At 32.4% G+C, this 22,796-nt stretch overlaps 1 protein-coding gene across 1 annotated transcript in view; it reads left to right on the forward strand.

Moving 5' to 3' along the window:
* Nucleotides 1–22,796, forward strand: part of LOC136979428 (lipase maturation factor 1-like) — a 41,751-nt gene that overhangs the window by 17,025 nt on the left and 1,930 nt on the right. The window contains 4 exon segments of the mRNA XM_067275408.1: nucleotides 7,175–7,240; nucleotides 7,308–7,475; nucleotides 7,835–8,235; nucleotides 21,231–21,414. Of these exon segments, the coding sequence (XP_067131509.1) occupies nucleotides 7,175–7,240; nucleotides 7,308–7,475; nucleotides 7,835–8,235; nucleotides 21,231–21,414 (819 nt within the window).

The raw sequence follows: 22,796 nt of genomic DNA on the forward strand, positions 1-22,796 counted from the left end.
ATACAAAATTACAAATAAAAGTAATAATATACTGAATATTATACTGTAAAAATGTAAAATAAATATAAAATAATTTATGTTGTTAATTTAAATTAATTTAAATAGTTGCCAGGGGCATCCCTAGTGGCCATTTTTGGATACAGTGATAGAATCCGGTTTTTCAGCTTTATACAGTAGATTTTTTTCATGGGTAGAATACTTATTTATTATTTAAGTAAATATTTTACCAGAGGATTATTCATCCTATATGATGATCTCGGCACGAGCATCATCAACTGGTAACAGTTTTTATTACATTTCGTGTCGTACTGTACGAGTGTTTTACCTATTTCCCGAACCGTGTTAGAGCGAACCCGTGTCGTACGGGGATGTTCCCAATTCTCGAACCGTTAGAGTGAATCCGTGCTATAGAAGTGCCGTGTTATACGGGGATTACCCATATATTCTCGACTATCTTAGCGTTCAAAATTAAATACATTAAATCGTCGGCTAGCCAACCGTACGTATTTTTCTAAAGGACAAATTAAGAAATTCTGACTCCGATTGAATACAGATTATAACCTTTATTATTAATATAGTTACATTTTTACATTATTTCAAGTATAACAATGTCTCGTTATCATTTCTTCTCCTAAAATTCAAACCAAAAATAGAAAAACAGAGATATTGATTATAAGGTTTTCCCAATAAAAACAAAAGTAGAATTGTCTAAATTTATGATTTTTAGCAAAAGCCTCAAGAAAACCCAGAAATGTAAATAAAGATTCTTTTCTAATTATTTTTTTTATTTTTTAATATAGATTGACATTGTTTTTTGACTTTTTTTTTTCCTTCTCGTTTAAATAACGATCGGGAATGGTACAGGCATATTCTTCGAGAGATCACGATTTAGAAATACAGTATAGTTTGTTTTGTAACATAAGCACTCTGACTTATCATATTGAGCTTTATACATTTTATATTCTACACAAGAATATTTTATATAATTTTAAGGTTAAAGAATCATCTGTGTATAATAATCATCACTATGAATTATTAGTTCATAATCTGTATATTTGTAGCAAGTTTTTAAATTTTAGGATGGCATACAAAGTCTATATTTTGTTCAGTTGTTTAGAACGTTAGAAGTCACACCTCAAAGCCCAACGAGTTAATATAATAACGATCGCATAAATATTCGGGCTATAATTAAGTCAGTTTTTTTAAATTTGTATGGAGATCGAACTATAATATTTTGTTTCAGCTGGCTCAGATTTATTTAGAACATTGGCATGTGTGTTCTTTAAAACTCTTATTGATAAAATTAACATATACACAGGTTTAATCTTCACTGTTAAGACAAATAATTTATACTTAATCGTTACTTAACTTTTACGTTGATTTATGTTCACTAGAACATTTTTAAACTCTGGCATTTATCTTCAACATCTTACGTGTATGTAATTAAATATAAACGTGTCATTTTCACAATAACCAATATTTTTTTGACAACCACTAAAGTTAGAATTTTAAGGTAACAGTATGTGATAAACAACTGTTGATTGTAAGATGATGCAATGGGCCAAATTCGATTTAGTTGCCGATCTTAATCACATTTTGTTAATTATTTGCTTCTAAAGTACAGGTAAAGAATTTGCATTTCTTGTATTGAAACATTTCTCGTCCGATCTTTGAGTTACATGGTACGTAGAGTGGTATTGCATAAACCGAGGCAAATGTTTTTGTAGAGGATAAAAAACATATACATAATACAAATTGAACAATTTATTTTTATAATTAGCATAATTATTTTAAAGAAATATAAATTACCTGGCACAGTAAAAAACAAGATGAGTATCCAATGTGCAAAATCTATGAAACTTACAGTTCATTTGCTTCATAATCTTTGCTTGTTACTAGAAAGACATTCATCTTCTATGGGTAAAAACTGTTGCTAAATTCTTCAATTTTGGATTTTATTTTGAATTCTGACACTTTCAAAAACAATTTACTCAATTCCTTATACAACCTTAAAATCAGTAAAGTTCATTCAAGTGCATAAGAGACTAAAAATGTAATCAAGCATAGATCTTGTCTTCAAGATCCGTGTTAAGATTGGCAGAAGTAGTTGGAAACCAATATGAAACAAAAAAAAATACTGGGCTGTGACCAAAAATGTCACCTCCGACAAATGTCGTGAAAGGTAATTTGTGTTTGTCGTGGTGACAGTACTTAACAGTATATAGCATCTCCTTTTATCACACTAGCCGATCGTCAAGGCATTGACGAGATTAAATCTCACGATGATACGGCTGGAATTTTGTGCTCGTATTTGAGTGTGGAATGGCCCGACTGCCGAAGCTTTCGTGGTTGTAATTTGTCCGTCTTCCGTTTCGACCGGAGCCGTGCGTTCTCGACATGTCGTAAATCTGGACGATCTGCAGGCCGAAGGAGTCTGCGGATGCAGTTGCTAGCCGGCTGGCAACCTTTTTGTAATTTTGACCAAATGTGGCGTCGTTTTATTGTGCCGAAATATGCTAGGCCGTCGACCAAATAAGGATGCAGATATTGCTGTAGGATTTGGATACGGTCTTGGGCCTTAGGGATGCCATTGCCAAACTGTACCAATGCTACTGCTGATTGTGCAGCTCCAAACCATTAAAGATTATGGCTTTTATGCCTTATGTGCTTAACAGAAATGAGTTTTTTTTTTTTTTTTTTTTTTCCTTCCAAAGGAATGATTTTGTTGACAATATTACTTAATGGTAAAAAATGGACTTTTGGATTATAGTACGCACTCCTGGTGTCACGTGACCCAACTCAAACATGCACGGCGCATGTTAAATGCATTCTCTTTGCAGACGCATTGTAGTAGGGCATGTATATCGCTTTATAGAAACTGTAATTCAATTGATAAACATATCTGTGTATTGATAGATCAGAGAGAGCAAAGTATATGGCATCCAATTGGGTGGAGTATCTTGTCTGCCAGTTCCATTCCAGGATGACTGGTACCAGTTAATTCGTATTTGGTGAGTAAATCATGAATGACAGATGAAATTATACATTCGCCTTCCCATTTTTGTAGTGACAAATGATAATTTGTTGCAAGGATCCAGAACAGGTTTATCTTGGCTTCTTAGAGACTAACACTACTGGTAAAGAACCTCAATTGCACTGGTTTTTGATGGATTCTGCCAGTTTATATATGCTGCTTGACATCAGTTGTTTTTTTCATTTTAGTCACATGAATGATTTTCATTGTTACTGCTGCTGGCACATTTGTATATTTGACATAATTTTTCGTGCGCTGCTTACTCACTTTTTTGCTTTTCTTGTGCATGTTGTAAAGATGTGGTTAAAATCTGACATTTTTGGGTAAAATATATAAAGGAACAACACCGGAGTGAAAATAAATTAAAACCAACAACTGTAGTGCCTTTGACCGGTGTGCTTCTCTTTTCTTGTACAGAGAAAGAGGAGAGAAGCACACCGGTCAAAGGCACTACAGTTGTTGGTTTTAATTCATTTTTGGGTATTTGATTATTTTTCCTCATTTATAAGTTTGTTCAAACTTCATTGATTTTAAGGTTGTTAATTTATTAATTAATGTCCCTACAGAATAAAGGAATCGGTCACCCAATTAAAAGAATTTATCAACTGTTTTCATTCATAAATTGTGTTAAATAAACTCATATTGTGTTGTAAAATGAAAACCCTCTTGTATTTTTCCAACTATGTTAAACCAAAATAGTGCAATTCAAGTATCGTGCAAGTTGAGAGATGGGTGTTCACTTTTTTCATGACTACGTAAAAGTTTTGAGTGTCAATCATTATATCTTCTACTTTTCCTACAAGTGCTATATTATAGCCTATAACTTCACAAGATTAGCACAGAAAATACTAAATAAACTTGATTTTTTTTTATAAATTTAATATTACATTTCAATGTTTTTATTTATTTTTCCTAACACATGTTAGTGTAATATACAATCCACCGTTCAAATGATTGTAAATTTGAAAATGTTTTAGTTGATTTTTATTTTCACTAAAATTTACACACAGAATTTAACATAATTAAAATAGTGTATGAGATTTTTCCTTTTCAAACTATTCTGCATAAACTAATGCCAAACAATTACTGGATTATGTTGGGATACGTTAATGCTGCTAATTATTAATTAAGTGTCGAGTAATTTGGCCTGGAGGTGGGAGTTAGGCACCATCTCCTGATAAATTTAATAATTATAATTGAATTAATATTTTAATAGTTAATTTAAAAGTGTCTGGAAGAAAAGAATCGGCCCGGAGCGGAACTCGAACTCGCAACTCGTGCTTGCCGTACGGATACTTGGCCGGTTACCGGGGCCGGCACTATCGAAAGGGAAAACTGGGTATTTGCCCGGAATGGCAAATTTTCATAAAGTTTTGCGAGTGAAAATAATGGAACAATGAAATTATTATAGTTATGTGAGTGAAATTAAAGTATTATAAATAAAATTAAAAATTTGAAAGCATTCAAAAATTTCTTCCCACTTCTAATAGATATGGAATTTTAAAACAACTATTTTTTCCATTTTATGTAGGAGAATAAGGGACGTCAAATGTACGTCTTGCCCTAAGCGGCATAAACTCTAGCGCCGGCCCCGCCAGTTACGATACCCGGACCTCCGTCCAATCTTCACTTCCGGAACTCTTAATTTAGATATAATCGTACCGGTTACTAATGGCACCCACGGTCAATAACTCCCATCGTGGCACTCGGCCGGCCCCCGTTGCCTACCTTTAGACCAATTACTTGACATTTAATTAGGGATAAATAACATTAATGTAGCTTGATATAATTTGGCATTAATCTAAGAATTGGGTTTGTGGATGTTTGTTTCTACATAAACTTTATTTCCATAGCTTTCTTGGGTTTAGAATTTGGAAGGATAGGCAGCCTGTTCATAATTTCTTGGAAACAATTTTATTACATTTGCACTCCAGATTTATACATAAAAATTTGAAGACTGTCGATTTAAAACATCAGCAGAAACCTTGTTCCCAAATATTTATTTCTGCAGAACTCTATAATAATTTGTTTTTATTTCTTTAAACTTTGCATGAAAAACTCTTCAATATTATTTTTATTTTCTAAGTACTAAAGCTTCTTATTGGTAGATAAAGAATTGTAAAAACCAAACCTTATTTTTCAATATTTTTAGTAAAAATAAAATAAATTCATTAATATCTTTGCAGGCTCTCGAAAGTTTTGTGTAACTTGGGACAGTTTGAATACCACCAATCTCATACAATGTTATTTTGAAATGTTTGGAGACATTACTTTGTTTGTTTAGACCAAACAAACAAAATAATGTCTCCAAACATTTCACAATAATATTGTATGTGTTACAAATATATTACATTATTCAAAGTTATGGAAACAAAGCTGAAGTAATACCACTATACATCCACAAAAGCCGAATTATCGGGCTAGAGTCGGCTATAATAAATAAATAATTAATATGACAATTTGGCACTAGAGCTTGGCGTTAGGCGCCATCTCTTACTAAACTTAATAATTATAATTAAATTAAATAAATAATTTTAATAATTTAGCCCAATAATTCGGCTTTTGTGGATGTATAGCTTTGTAACGGGTTAGTCGTTATTTATTTGTAATACCACTATGTAAAAATGTCTTTATCCAGCAGAAATATTTTCGGTGAAAAATGTTATTCAATTTTTAAAGAACTCATCTTTGCATCGCATGCATTTGAACACACAAACTATATAGAATAGTGTGTATAAAATACGAAATTTGAATATCTTACATTTACTATATAAAAATTGTATATTCAAGTCTAAATAGTTTTAAAAGTTTGAATATGCAGAACACAAAAATGAGTTGTTAAACAATTGAAACATTAAAAACTTGACAGTGAATAAAGCTAATTTTGTTCATTTTCAGGTTAAAATCAATAAAGTTTAAAAAATATTACCTGAACATACTGTGGTAACCACATCTCATATAATAATAATTGAAAGTTTGGCAAATGTACCAGAATACAATATCAGTTTAATAGAATGAAATGTTTAACAAATTTAAAAAAATACTTTCCTTTAATTTCTTATGTAGAAAAAGCACCTTAATAGAAAGAATTTAATTTAAAACTAGCTTTAATATGTATGATGGTAGTTCAATTCTGTCTGGAATTTCAGTAATAATATGTATTCCAATTTATTTCTTTCTCTAGGTTCTTCCTCCTTTATACTGACTTCTCTTGTTGTTTTGGCAAAAATGCTATGTCTACAGAATAGAAAAGTCTTTCTTTTAATAGGGTCGGAGCGTGGCCGTGCGCACGGTAGAGGTAGTCGACGGACTCGGTCGGGCAATTGGATCGCCCTGCCTACGGTCCGGATTTGTCGTCTTGTGATTGTCGTCCGTTTGGCTGTTTGAAGGACGCCTCGGATAGCGATGTTTCCCAAAACAATGATGTAGGTGTGTGTAGGGAAAGTATCTAACAAAATACAAATTGGAAATTTTAACGGGACCAGAGCAGTCTGTCCCATTAAGTCCCAATTTATCGGATCGACATTCTTTGTACATATTTCAAGATGCTTGGTTTTCACACAAATTTATCATATGGTATAATCTATTGAAGCTTTTCTGTAATGCAGTTTTAATCATTTTAAAGGCATTGCCAAGTGTGCCGATGCTCTCCTTGTTGAAATATGTCTTGATAGGAAGTTTCAAACATTCTAATTCCAGAGGAATCCAATCTTCTCGATATAAAGGATTTTAAATTTAATATATCATTTTACCCGGCGATGCTTCTTTCAGTCCGAAAAGCTTTGCTTAGTAAAGTGAATATGTTAAACACTGGTTTTGCTTCTCTAGCTGTACTGCTGTACGTCATTAAAACTACAACTCAGAATTTATCTGATGCATCTCCAACTTTCAGAATTTCCTGTATAAATTGGAACTATGTAACACACAGTTTCATTGCCATTACTGAAATTCCAGACAGACATTGAACCACCTTTTGTATACTAAAGGTAATTTTTGAAAGCTAACACCGAGCTTCTATAGTATTTTAAGACTATGGAAAAAATTAAGCGTTGTTTTAATTTCAGAATCGTGTTCGATTAAATATTGATCTTTATTTAGATCGGTACCAATTATGTTATGTTTTCTTGTTGCTTTTTTTAGGGTCTGATCAAGATTCGAGGTGACAGATGTTGGCTGAATCTAACTTGCATGAACTATCATTACGAGGTATAAATTTATATATAATAATAAACAAACATATTCTTAAATAATACAGAGCTTTGTTTTTAATCAGACTCAACCAGTTCCAAACCCAATAAGTTATTATCTACATCAGACGCCCGAAACGGTCCACAAATTTGAGACTCTGAGTAATCATTTTATCGAATTAATCGTGCCCTGGTTTGCATTTCTTTCGAGGGGATTCAAAATAACTTGCGGGATAATACAGATCTTGTTCCAGGTGATCTTTAATGTTTCCCAAATTTTAAAATTTATGCATTTATACTGGATGATCAAACTAAAAGTTAACTTGCAAGTAGTAGTATACATTAGTGATACTGTGAGCTAGTTGTATTTGTTGCCACCCCACTCAGCATCATTAGAAATACATAAATGTTCAAGATGTTTATTTACTGTAGTTGAAAGATAAAATTCCAAAAATACAAACAAATCGATGGTACGTGATAAGCCATTCAAGTACCAACAACTTCTCGTGCAACCAAATCTACTCCTTGTAATCAAACTTTTCATCTGATCACCCTGTATTGTTTAAGTTTAAATAGTCATTATGATGTTGTTTTTTTAAAACAATTGTTTCAGGTTGTATTAATTATCAGTGGAAACCTCAGTTTTCTAAATTGGTTAACGATACTGCCGAGCATCGCCTTCTTCGACGACAGATTCTTGAGTAACTTCTTACCCGGCACGGTCGGCTCGACGGTGTGGAAAGTTCATCAGTTGCAAAAAGATGAAAAAGAGGGTAAAATAAAAGTCGGTAGGTCTTCTAAAGCTTTTCTCTAAATATAATATTTTTCAAATTTAATGAAACTTCTTATTTTATTTTTTATATCAGGTGTTAGAAAAATGGTGAATGTAGCATTAGGGATTGTTCTTTCTTATCTCAGTATCCCTGTTGTTATTAATCTGATTTCATCACACCAACAAATGAACACTTCATTTGAACCTTTAAGAATTGTAAATACTTATGGAGCATTTGGCAGGTAAATTTTATTTATATTATAACTTATTATGTACACAATAAATGCATTCAATAGTTATTATTATTAATGATGATATAAAAAAAAAGGTACACAAACATTACAAAACACTTTTAATGCTGCAGACACCAAGCAAACTTTTTCCATGCCCAATATGGATTTGTCCAAGCTCACAAATGAGGGTGATCGGGTCATAAGAGACGGGACCCGACATATATGACCACGAAACTTTGACGTTCCGACTTTGGTTCAAACCAGAGCTTCTCAGAATGGCAACAACTTTGTTGCTATAATATTCACATTAATACAAATGAAACTATATGTCGAGATATTTCTTGAAATAACTAAAGTATATTTTCACATCACACAGAACAAAACAATTTAAATTTATATGCCTTTGTGTCCTTAATATAATAATTTGAATTTAAATCATCAACTAGGACATATCTATTATTAGGACTTATTATACTGGATAACTGGTTCTTCAAATTAAGTAAACAATATTAAAAAAAACAGTTGATAAATAAAGACTGTTTTTTCTGATATTGTTTACTTAATTTGCAGAACTAGTTATCCAGTATAATAAGTCCTAATAATAGATATATCCCGATAAATTTGAGGCGATGTGAGTTATGTGCTGATTTTAAATTGCAACTATGAACTCATCAGATAGCTTCTACTTTGTTTAAGTCACGAAGAACACCTTTAGAAAACACAAAGTCCTCTGTGCAACAAATTTATCTGTTGTTACAGTTTTTTCCGGAACCACCAAATACAAATAGATATACATGTCCTACCTTTAGCTGTTTCTCGTATGTGCAATAATCAATATACTTAAATATTCCTACCTAAACTCTGATAATTATTGGAAATTTATCTTCCATCTACTTAATGTCACTTCAGAGAGAAATTTATGGTTAAGACACTTGATGCATTAATTTTCATCCTAATAAACTATAAGCTTGCTGCTCTTTTTATCCATATAAAGTGAATTTTGACAGTTAAAATTAATTATATACATTTAAAAACCCTAGCTTGACTGTGCAATGATTTGTTTTGTTTACATGCTTCATTTTTTAAAACACTGTAGTATAGAAATTTGTTTTGTATTACTTGAAGTAACATTTGCATAGAATTTAAATTATTATTATTATTATTATGGGTTAAGTGAGATATACTCGGTTAACACCGGTGGCTGTGTACTATGCCAGACCAAAGTCAAGGCATAGTAACCAAAACAGAAATTAAAGAAGTGTATCAGTGTGTGTGTCTGTATTCAGGAATTTTCTCACAATATGACATGTATTCAATATAGTGGCCTTCTGTAGTGTGATGTATGTGTTTCTATTCAATTGTAATGTGCCCAGGCTTTTGTGTAGTGTGTGTGGTATGACACCTGTAGAGGAGAGAACAACAGGTACAATAAGCACCTTATCCATCCTCCACAGATGCCTTATTTCCTGGGCGAGTTCTGTGTACTTGCTAATTTTTTCAGTGCATGCGTTTTGTATATTGTGAGTGTTTGGAATGGATATGTCTATAATGTATGTGATTTTATTGTGTTTGTCAATGAGTGTGATGTCTGGTCTGTTGTGGTAAATTGTTTTATCTGTGATTATGGCTCTGTCGTAGTACATTTTGTGCGTGTTGTTTTCCAATACTGTCTGCGGAATGTATTTGTAGTATGGTTCGTGGATGTCTACTAATTTGTGTTTCTTTGCAAGCTCTTTGTGTATTATATTTGCTACTTGATTATGTCTGTGTAAATAATCTGTCTGTGCCAAGAGCTTGCAACCAGAGGTGATGTGTTGTATAGTTTCTGGCATGATGTGACATTTTCTGCATGTGTCATTTGTGAGTGTTGCATCTTTGAGTATGTGTTTTCTGTAGTTTTTAGTATTTATGACCTGATCCTGTATGGCGATCATGAATCCTTCCGTCTCCCCAAAGAGGCATCCCCGAGCTAACCAGCTGTTTGATGCAGTTTTGTCAACAAAATCCTGGGCCAGATCATAAGGATGCCTGCCATGGAGTGCCTTTCGAGTCCACGATTGCTTAATGGTGTCTGTGCTTTTTATATGTTGCGTTGTGTCCATATGTGAGTGTAAGTTTAATGGTGTGTTATTTGAGTCTGCTAGAGTTACTGCTTTATGTAATTGTGATGTTTCTTGTTTTTTGTAGAAAAACTCTCGCAGTGACTGTATTTGTTTGTAGTGAAGGTTAACTATGTCAATCAGGCCACGTCCGCCATCTTTACGTGGAAGGGTTAATCTTTCTGTGGCGGATTTAGGATGATGTTGTTTATGCTTAGTAAGTGTTGTTCTTGTTTTCCTTTGGAGTTGCTCAAGATCTGTGTGAGTCCAATGTATAACTCCAAAAGAATATGTGAGTACTGGGATGACATATGTGTTTATTGCTTTAACTGTGTGTTTTGCATTTAACTGTGTTCTGAGAATAGCATTTAATCTACTTTGATATTCTTTAATTAATCTTTGCTTTATTTGTGTATGTTCTGTTAGTTTGGCCTGTTGGAATCCTAAATACTTGTAGAACTCGCCCTCTTCCATGGATTCAATAATGTCTCCATTTCCAAGTGCAAAATCTTCTTTCTTCAGGATTCCTTTTTCTATGTGAAGTGTTTTGCATTTATCTAGGCCAAATTCCATTTGTATGTCCTTGGTGTATGAATGTGTGATTTGTAGGAGTTGATGAAGTTGCTTTTGTGTGGATGCATAAAGTTTTATGTCATCCATGTACATGAGATGTGACAGTGTAAACTGTGTTGTTTTTTCGTGTCTGATATTGTAACCATATTGCGTGTTGTTTAACATGTTGGATAATGGGTTCAGGGCTAAGCAGAACCAGAGAGGACTCAAGGAATCTCCTTGAAAAATTCCTCGCCTAATAAAAATTTGGTTTGTTTGTATGGAAGTGTTACTAACCCTGAGATGTAGTGTTGTTCTCCAGTGCTGCATAGTGTTTTGAAAGAATGCAATGAGTGATGGATGTATTTTGTACATGTGTAGAATATGTAGCAGCCAACTGTGTGGAACACTGTCGAATGCTTTTCTGTAGTCTATACATGCCATGTGTATGTTTCTGTGTTGTTTGTGTGCTTGCCGTAGAATGACCGAATCTATGAGTAACTGTTCTTTGCATCCCCTGTGGTTTCTACGACAACCTTTTTGCTGTTCTGTTAGAATGTCGTGTTCTTCAACGTGTTTGTATATTTTGTTTGCAATACAGGATGTCAATAATTTGTAGAGTGTTGGAAGACATGTAATTGGTCTGTATTGTGTGGGGTCTGTGGTATTGTTGTTTTTAGGTTTCATGTAGGTGATGCCCTGAGTAAGAAAATTTGGCATGTCTTGTGGATTGATGATGATGTGTGTTAGGTGTTTAGCTAGTTCCTGGTGCAGTGATGTAAACTTTTTGTACCAGAAATTGTGAATGTTGTCTACACCAGGTGTCTTCCAATTGTGTGTTCTGTTAACAGTGTATTGGAAATCACGTATGCTTATTTCAACACGGCATAGTTGGTATGTTGTGTAAGTTTTTGTTCTCCTCCTCGATCCAGCCTGCTTCAGCATTGTGCGTGACAGCACTGGACCAAAGAGAAGACCAATATGTTGTGAGTTCTTCTTCTGTTGGTGTGCCACTGTGCTGTGTATCAGTGTTTGCTTTGTTATTAATTTGTCTGTAAAAGAGTTTTTCATTGTTTGTAAATAATTTATTTTGTTGTTTTCGTAGTGTACATGTTTTGTATCGTTTGAGTCTACGTGCTTTGGCAGCAAGTTTTTGTTTTAGTGTATCAATGTATTCTGTAATGCGTGTGTTGTGATGTTCATGTTTTGTGTGTGTTTTTATTTTCTTGAAAATGTTTTTGAGCTGTTTCCTTAATTTGGGTGTTATGTTGTTTTTAGTGTATTGTGTCAGCCTGCCTAATTGCTGTCTAATGTCATTTATTTGTGTTTCTATTCTTCTCTGCCAGGCAGGCTTGTGATAGAATTGTGTTTTCTGTGTATTTGTCTGTGATTGTACTTTCAGTCCATGGTGTGTCACTACTGTGACTGCCCCGGCATAAACTAATGTATGAATGTCTGCGAGTGTAGAAATTGAATGAATGTAGTGTGGTAGTAAGTGAGTGTTTACATAATTTAGTGTTTTTCCTACTTCCTTCGACGTGTTGATTTTTGGTATTCGTGGTCTTTGTGTGGGATCTGTGCCTGTATATTTAGTGAGTGTTTCCTGAAATATAAGTGAGAGCGTATTAACTAAATCCATGTCTATGTTATCAGTGATGGATGAGGAAGTGTCTGTAGTATCATTAGTGCTAATTGTTGTATGTGTGTTATTATCAATGCTTGTTACTGGATTATCCTGACAGGTTACATGATCTTCATTAATGTTAGATTTTTTTGTCTGTTGATGTATCTGATCAGCAACCTGTTGTTTGATAAGTTCAAGTGTTGTTTGTGGAATAAGGTTGTTGTGTATAATTGTTCTTTTTTGATCAACAACCCTTTGTTCAGTGACAGTGAGATGAGGATACTGTTGTGTGAATCTATGGTATAGTTGTTGTCTGTATGCTGTCGTGTTTGTTTCGAGTTTTGTGATCGTGTAGTAAGTACGGATGATAAACTCATTCATTTCTACCGTCCATTTCATCCGTTGGCGTGGTTTTCCGGCCTTTGTGGTCTGTGGATGCATTGCCACAGAAACACCAAGGCTGGGTTGGTTCCTCACATCTGTTGAGGGCATTGCAGTAGCCATGCTTGGGCCGGTGCTGCTTTCGCCACTGGTAACCAAGGGAGACTGTGGCCTATTTTTCGAACGTGAGCCTCTGCCTAACCCACGAACGCGGACCTTGTTAACCCGGGCGACGTCCGAGCCGGTATCACACTTTGATCTAGTTATTACCATGATGAATATCTCCACAGAATGTGGGTGTGGTCACTCTTAGCTTCATTTCTCCCCATAGACCTTACTGGCATGGGTGTCCCTACCAGGAGCTTATGCTCCAGCCTGCATTGCCCTATGGATCAGTAAAATTACTGGGCTCTCCCACCACGACCAGGTGGTGACCACGGGAGAGTTATTATTATTATTATTATTATTATTATTATTATTATTATTATTTAATAACTTTCAGTTAGAAAGTATTAGGCAAAAATTAATTTTACTATTGCTTTCTAAATAATAATTGGATGAACTCTGCATCCTACCAGATGGTCTGACCATAGAGACTTGAAGAATTCTTAACATATAACGAAGCACATTTTTAGAATGAGTTTGTCCTTTGGCAGTGAGCTTCTTTTTAATCTAATCAGCTTCATTTCTGTTTTATTTATCTAATAATAATTAAATAGAAAATAATTTTAAGCATAATTTATATGGAGAGCAAATTGCCGACAAAAAGTCGAAAGAGAAACGATTACTCGTATTACAGCAAAATGTCCTTTCTGGCAGTTTTTGGGAATTTCGATTGCATTTTAACACGTTATTTTTTGCCAATGGAAAAATTTATTTGCCACTGATTGGAATTATGAATTTCTAGAGATAAGAAAGAAAGAAATTTAAAGACAGCAGCTAACAAGAATGTATATTCTAATTATATTCTTTTAATTATTATTATTAATTTTGAAAAATAAATGGATGAAGGAAGCACAAAAAACAATTTATCTGCTGCCATCATTTTAATCACATTTCCTACAGTTTACTGATGATTGCTATTTCGTGAAATAGAAATCAAATTTGTTACACAAAAATCATTTTTCACATTCTACTTTCTTTTTCTTTAGCGAACATAGTCGTGTACTAAATAAGCTTAAGAGTCGAGCGATTGACTCTTGACTTGTGTTGTCGAATAATATGCAAATTATAGAAATTTTTCATTTAACTTTTCTGTTTTTATCTTTATATCAAATAATATTTACAAATATTATGTATAAAATAGAAACTAAAAAGAACAACAAAAAAATTTTATCTTCAATATATGAAATTTAGGAGGGTCTCTCTCTCTCTCTGTATTACATTTTTTGTTTCACCTATTTTATAATTACAGTAGAGCATCGATTATCCGACTCAATTCGGGACTGAGGTTGGTCGGATAACTGAAAAAACGGATAACCAAAAAGTATGAAAAAATTCATTATTAGTATAGTGTATTAGTATATTAGTATATCCCATGTAATAAGCATATTAGTATATCGCTATTAACCTACTTCGCGTTGAATTTTCATCGATGTTAAGCCTAACAATTTTTTTAAAAATAATAATGATCGTTAAATTATTTCTTTATTTTGCACAAAATAAATACAAAAATAAAGAATCAAGCCTGGTTTAAATACTGGCCTCCCTTTCGTGGTCGAGCCAGTGTTGCCAGCTAAAACATGCAAAAATTAACAAAAATAATATTAAAGTAGCCAAGACATAGCCAAATATTGTAGTGCCACATTTGAACTTGTCGACTAGAACGCGGTCGATTAACCGATGTGACGGTCGATCAGGGGTCGGGTAATTGATGCTCTACTGTATATCTATAGAAAGAGGCGAAATAGAAAAATGTTTTAATATTAACATTAATAAAACTAGTAAATAAGAGGGATAATAAGTTCATTTAAAATTTACATAAAAATTTTCCAAAAAAATGTTATTGCCTTCCTGGCTATTTATTAGTTTTATTAATGTTAAATTACTATATATACATGTTTATGATTTTAGCTATCGCCGATAGAAAATTTTTAACATTTTACATATTGAGGTGGATTTTTGTGTATATAATCTATATGCTATCTGCGTTTAAAAGAAGTGCGGGTTGTTCGACGGGATGGGCTAGAAGCCGGCTTTAAATTACAATTACAAACTTGTGCTTACGGAGCAAGGGCTACTCCGGTAGGCATAGGGTATACGGTAGGATGATTATGCAAAGGTTTATGTTCCAGCAATTTTTTGTAGATTATACTCATGAAAACACAGTAATGGTAATTCACCCAGTGTTCTATACCTGTTGGTATAGAACACTGGGTGAATTACTTGCAATACCATCTTTAACAACAGCTAGTGTGTAATTAAGAAATTGCCTTGATCATTTGAAGCTTTTCTGCATGACCTTGAGCAAGCTCCTGGTAGTTTCACCACTTTTTTTCTATTTTGTGATGGTGTTTGGCTGCTTTTCTTTCCGGTATTTTTAACTTCACAAAATATGTTTTGTCCAGTTAAATAGAATAAGTTATATCTCGAGATACTCTGGGTTTGTAATTTAAATTATGCCATTACGAAGTTTACCAATTTTGGTCTGGTAATTACTGTGCCAATAGCCGCATTATTTTACAAGTTTGAGAAGATAAAAAATATATTTTAAAAATTTCTCAAAGTTGGACAGTCAAATAGCTAGAGCTAAAAGGCAGTTGCTCTGGGATATATGAATTTAAGAATAAATTGACTGAAATTTTCAGATACAAACACAGCCCAGTATCAAATCTTTGGCTTTTTAAAATATTTGAAGTTTTGAAATGCTATTTTCGAAACTTCAAAGTTTTAATGCCAACATTTTTGCCATAGTAATTTATTGTTACTAGAAACAAACAAATTTGGTCTATTATGAATTGATTAAATGACTATAAAGTTAAATTCAGACCAGAAATTTTAGAAACAACCTTTATTCAGATTCAATTTAGAATTTCAAATGTTTGATTATTAAACACATTTTGAAGTTTTCTTTGAAATAAAAACTTAAAGTATGCAAAATGTTAAAAAGACAAGGAGACAATCTGTTCTCTACTTTTGTTAAAATGTCACTGCAAATTGAGAAAATCTTTTCACTATTGGTTAATGTTGATGTAAAGTTAAGTTTCTCTACATTTTCACTACATTTACCTGCCAATGCCGACGTTTTAATTTCTTCTGCTTTGAAACCTACTTTAATTAACCTCTTAACAGTGAGGGACGATTATAATTGTCCAAGGCAATCGTGTGGCAGTGGTGAGGAACGACTATACTCGCTAAATTCTTTTGGGGGTATCGCCGAAAACTAGCCAAAAACTACCGCGAAAAAGAAATTCACATAAAAAATGAATTATGTAACAATAAAAAAAGACTTTTCTTTACTAGACAGAACTGTTTACAAAATCTTTTTCCGAAACGGTAATGAGAAAAAACACTTGAAAATATACTTCAAAAATTTCCCACATTTCTTCTCCACAACTAAGTGGGAGCCACACACCTGACTGTTCCACTGTTGAAAGGTTAATACTCAAACAATAGTAAAAGTCTTTGTAACTTGGCTTGTTTTTTCCCTAGTGTTCAAAGCTTTGATTGCTATCCCTAGTCCATTATGTGCAAGTCCTCTGTAATAGACTCGACCAAATTCACAATGGGCACGATTAATAGGGCCTCTTAGTGTTCTTGAGATGAACACTAAAACACACTCAAAAAAAATTGAAAAGAAAAAACAGATGCATTAAGTTGGCTTTTATTCTTTCTTAACATTATTTTCGTCGACTAAATGAACTCATTCCTTTCCTGCAGATTGGGAATGAATTAATTTATAATTAAAAGTAGAACGTACAGTATGCGTACTATTCAACTTATGTAAACTTGGATTTGTATCAAAACAGTTACTAAACTTTAAAATAAAATTCCATAATTATTTTTATTTGCTCAAACATGCACAACCTTGAATAGCAGCAAAAAGGTTATTTAATTGGAAAAACTAATGTTTTCCATCATTTTTAATGATCTTTTGCAAATGGAACATTTACAAATACTATAACAAACATAGAACACACATTTAGTGTTTGATTATTTAAAAACAAACTTTTATAATATGCTGCATTGCTGTGATGTGTGTAAAAAGATAAAAAAAGAGTATGCAGTGTATTACGTTGATTAGACCTCGGACGAGGATTTGCAAGCATCCGATATCATACTTAGATCCTTGTAGTTGACACAGTTCCTCTTATAAATTGATTTATAGATTTCAAGGCCTCAATATGTATATACTGTAGTAAGTTTTTGAATTGTTAGTAATTTGCTATGGTTAAATTCGGCTGGTGAAATGTAGTAGTAATCTCTCCGATAACAATAAATGCAACACGGGGCAATCGAACGAAAAGTTATAATCAGATTTGACAACCCCTGTCGGGAGTTTTAAATTTTGATCGTTTGCATGCTAGACTCGAGGCTCTAGTGAGCAAATGTTCAAAATTTGTGTTTTTCGTGGTTTATTACGAGACAGCAGGCCAGCTCACGGTATCCACTGTGGGTCTACTTCCTTAAGTAAACTTCGATCGCTCGGCACAATTTATTAAACACATTGTTTTATATATTTATGAAGTACAATTAGAATTTGAAATAATTACTTGTTGAAATTAAATAGAATTAGATAAAGCATTTGTTTAAATTGGGACTGCCGATATTGTTTGATGACAATTGCTAAGATTGCTATTATTATTTTTCCTAAATGTAATTTACATTCAGAAAAATGCTTGGCATTTTGCCATGCAATTTAAGTTTTTGTAGTTTTTATTTTAAATGATTTATTGTTGTAAACATTACGAATTGCACAATAATAATTTTTTTAATTGTGTTGATTATTAATACACTGTACAATTTGCCACAAATTAAAATTTGAAGAAAGTGAAGTGTTTTTGAAATGTGGAAACATTTTATGATGTAGAATTATGCAAAAATATATTTAGTATAAAATTCTGATTACGTTTCAATTTAAAACACCAAAAGCCGAAAGTGTTCAGAAGCGTATCCATTCGGTACAAGCAAGTTGCAATTACAGGATATGCAATAAATTTGAATTCCAATACACTAAAGTCACTTGAAAGTGTTTCTGCAACTATTAAATAACAATCCTAAATAAATTGCAATCTGTTCAATATATTGATTCCTATTATATACATGTAGATAGTTTATCAGTTACATCATCCAAATACATTCTTAAATTTTACCAAATCGATAACAATTTCACAGCTTAAGCACACGAGACATCAAATTGAAAAATGGCAGCTTATTACATTAGACCTAAAGTAAAAATAAAGGTGTAAGGCATTTGCATTTAGAAATATCCTTAGTTATACTTGTTATAATTTTTTATCGGCTTCTCACGAGTGCCCTGTGCTTTTAATTTTGATTGCATAATACCAAGAATACCATGAAAACCAATGAAAATTATATTTTACTTTTTAGTGCATTTATCTGAATAATAAGCATCTTCTTAAAATCTTCTTTAATATTTATTTTCTACCTTACTTTAGTTTTATATGTGTAACACCAAATTATCAAAATTCTTCTTATTTTAACATCTAATTGGGAAATGGGTGAAAAATTGAATTACAAGATTTTATGTAGATGGTACGACTAAAACACGGGCAATAATTTGCCTTACATGTAGCATCATCTCTTATCAGATTTTTACAAATTTTAATTATTCATTAATTTTATGCCAGCTCTAAAGAAAAAATGTGTCATCGTCAGCAATATGTACATATGCAAAGTTTCAACTAGGTTGGAGATTGGGAAGGGATGAAAATTGAGTTACTTTATCTGGACAGACAACAGAGTAAGTTAATAAAAAGCATATAAAAAATGTTAAAATTCTCAATAATTCAATAATTTACCTTCCTCTAACTGAATATAACAAAAATTCTGTTTGGCAGCAAGACCAAACTCTTAAAAGGAGCTTTTTCAAGTTATTTGGCTGTGGGTTGAGACTTGGTAACAAGCAAAAAATATATATATATTCATTCCTAGTTCTTGCTTGGAATGCAGAAATTCATAAATCATATTTTTCATAGGCATGTTACAGATGTGTTGTGTTCCTAACAATGATTTTTGACATATACTGTATTTTACGGACTATAAGGCGCACTTTTTTCTTCGAAAAATTGCTTCCAAAATTCAAGTGCGTAGTCCGTAGCGTCTTATAGATTTTTTTTTTTTTTAAATTGCTTAAAAATTAAGGTGCGTCTTATAGTCCGTAAAATACAGTAATTTATATACAAAAAAAAAAGCATCAAAAACATCAACGATAGTTTTAAAAGCCTTTCATTGATAAATAAATCAAGCAGATCCTTAATGATAACTTAAAAAGGAATTTATTTATATACATCAAAATATACAAAAAGACATCCTTGCCACCAATATTCAATTAAATAGTGTGAAATATTCTTTTAACAGTTTTTCCATTTCATGATTACTTATGACTTCTTTTTCTCAACTGCAGTCTCAGTATTGTTACTACTATTCAATACATTGAAACAGGATAAATCTTCACTGTTTCAAAAAAACTGGTTGTAAGGAGCAGAAATACATACAAATATACTCAAAACTACTAAAACGATTAAAAATAGTTACTAATACGAACAACATACCAACAACTGCCATAAATCATTGGGCTATAATTTGGCAATAATAATAATTATATTTAATATGTAATTTATTATTATTATTGCCAAATTATAGCCCGATGATTTACGACAGTTGCAATTTATTGGGTTTAGTAAAGTTGTTTATACCAATACAAATGTTTTTGTCCATTTGTAAGGAACATCTGTTACAACAAACCCAATGAACAGAACAATGTTAAGAAATCAAACAGGTTTAAATACAGAGACTTGAAGTCATTTAAATCTTGTACATGCACGTCAATGTGGTGTTACCAAGCTAAATATGCAAAATTAAAAATTATAATTTTAAATTTAAAATGCCCGTAGGCTAAAGTGGCCAACATCTGGATTGCCTGTAATAGGAGTCTGACAATCTTCACATTGATTTAGAAATAATAAGAATCCAGAAGAGAAGACTTTGCTCTGGGTATACGTGCTCTTCCATTACATGATACTTGCATGGACCATTCTTTGGTGTACGTCAAAGTGAATGGTAGGTCCATTGGGTTTGGACTAAAGGAATGTCGACGTGTCTTCGTTAAGAAGCCATACGACGTGGCACTAGCAGCATACTCTTTGGATGGCGTGTGGATATTATACTGACCTCAGATCTCATTCATTTGAGATATTTGGAAGCCATTTTACTTATGAGGTCGTTAGAAACTGGCGGTCGGTTGACCTTAGAGAGACTGATGCGCTTCATATAGCATGGACTTGCCTAGGATTTCCATTCTGTGTTTATTATTGCCCTTTGGCCTATAGGCATTTTATGTTTAAAGTTGTTAATTTTTAATTTTGTATATTTAGCATGGTAACATTGTACCAACATGCACCAAAGATTTGAACTACTTCAAATCTTTAAATAATTGAATACATTTAAATACAATGTTGTTCTGTTTGGTGTTCATTATGACAAATCTGATGAAAACATTCATATCAGTAAATATTTTTAATCCTTTTACTGGTTCTGGGTATAGTTGCATTTCAGAATAAATTTAAAACATGCACATCTTTATCATATTATTCAAAAAGAACAATAATTACAAATTCCATTAACAGCAGGCTGAAAACAACACACATTAATGATGGCAACATCAGATGAGAATAAATCAGCACTGCTACTTGTTTGCTTGGACAAAATACACGCAGCAGACAGCATCATTATGCTTGAAATTTGAAACATTTTTTTTAAATACTATGATAGAAAAAGGCCAAACGTTTTTATTAAAGCCCTTTATCAAAAATATAGCTAAGGCTATCTTTTTGATAGAAAAAAAATTCAACAAACAATGCAGTTCTTATTTTTATCCAATGAGCAGTAATAATCAGAAACTATTATTATTAAACCATATTTGTTTTGTAGCTACAGTATTAGCTTTTTACCTCTTTTATTGTGTATATAGTATATACGTTATGATTATACTGTATATAATAAGTTTTGCTTTAATAAATAAATTGCATTGCACAATGAAAAGTACACTAAAATACTGTAAGAAACTATTTTAAAAAATGATATTGTATGTAAGAGATTAATCTTAATCATATTGCATGTGCAGTTTGTATTTGTTATTTTTAACTAAAATTAACATTGTATTTTAGCATTACAAAAGTAAGAACGGAAGTGATAATCGAAGGAACGTACAGTCACGATCCTTCGAGTCCGACGGCACTGTGGGAAGAGTACGAATTCAAGTGCAAACCTGGAAATACGACAAAAACGCCCTGTCTTATTTCACCGTATCACTATCGGCTCGACTGGCTCATGTGGTTTGCCGCTTTTCAGGTGAGTTAATGATTAAATAAGAATTTTTGTTTGAAATAATTTGGTTATTACGGTCGAGTCCCGTAAACTCAACTTAATGTGGACAGAGAAGGTGACGAGTTACCAAAAATGATGAATTTTATGGACTCTGGAGTGAGTTTTTCACAACTCATATGATGTTGCTGCAAATTAACCTATTAAAATCTTTTAACACATTTGGAATAAAAGAAAACCTACTTTATTTTTTTTATTTATTTAAGCATACTGGTTTCATCCATGATACGAGGAATACAAACATACAGATAATCATTACAAAAACAGTAAAACCACAATAATACTGTAGTTATGAATTATTACAGAAAAAATAAAATATATACATACATATAACACAAATTTTACAATAAGTAATATTTTAAACAAAACATCAACATAATCAAAATTAGAAGAACAATCCACATAAATTAAATGACGAATTATATATAAAAAATAACTACACCCACCTAAAAACAGAAGAAAAATTATCCGCTGTTTTGATGTGATAATTAAACTCCCTATATTTCTTAGGCTCAAACACGCCTTTAAAGGAAAAAATAATGCCACCTCTGTGCAAAATCAAATGATCCAAAATGCAAAACAAATCAAAATATGCACCAATCTACTCGGATGACAACTGAAACGAAGTAATCAACATAAAATTACCTAAAAAATAGTTTAAGTTTCTGGATAAAGAAAATTAAATCAAAATTATGTAAGTTACCAATAAGATCCAAAAATTTTCCAAAAAAAATAGTAGAAACACCAAAAATACTTTCACGTAGTTTAGAAAATTTATTACACCTAGCTATCACGTGATATGCATCCAAAGACTGATCATCTTGACAATGTATGCAAATATCTCTGCATAATTCTAAAAACAGAAGGAAAATTAATTATCATGTTGAAACAGCAGATAGTCTCCCCAAGAAAGCCTACTTACTGTACTACAAAATATATGAAAACTTAAATAAATTCATTAATTTAGTGTGGTGTATAGCAGCCATAGCAATGATACCTTTTTGAAAATTCTGCTATTTAGACTAGTAACGTATGTGCAAATTCATGTATGTATTAACTACATACCAACAGAGCATTTCTATTTGCAATTAAATTTTAATTTAAAAATATTGGCTATTCAGTTGCTACTTTCAATTTAGTGATGTTCACATGGTGGCACTTTGGAAAAGGGGTTATATTCTCTATTAATGCATAGAATTGATGCCAGCAAAGAATGATAACGTATGTGATCCTAGTGTTAAGTAAGAGATAAAAATTAGATTACACTTATTTGTTTGTTTTGAGTGACATGTCGAGTTAATGAGAGTCAAGTTTCCGGGACTCTACTGTACCATCATTATTAAAAATCA

Source organism: Centruroides vittatus, unplaced genomic scaffold, assembly GCF_030686945.1.
Source record: "Centruroides vittatus isolate TY-2023 unplaced genomic scaffold, ASM3068694v2 contig_620, whole genome shotgun sequence".
Lineage (NCBI taxonomy): Eukaryota > Metazoa > Arthropoda > Arachnida > Scorpiones > Buthidae > Centruroides > Centruroides vittatus.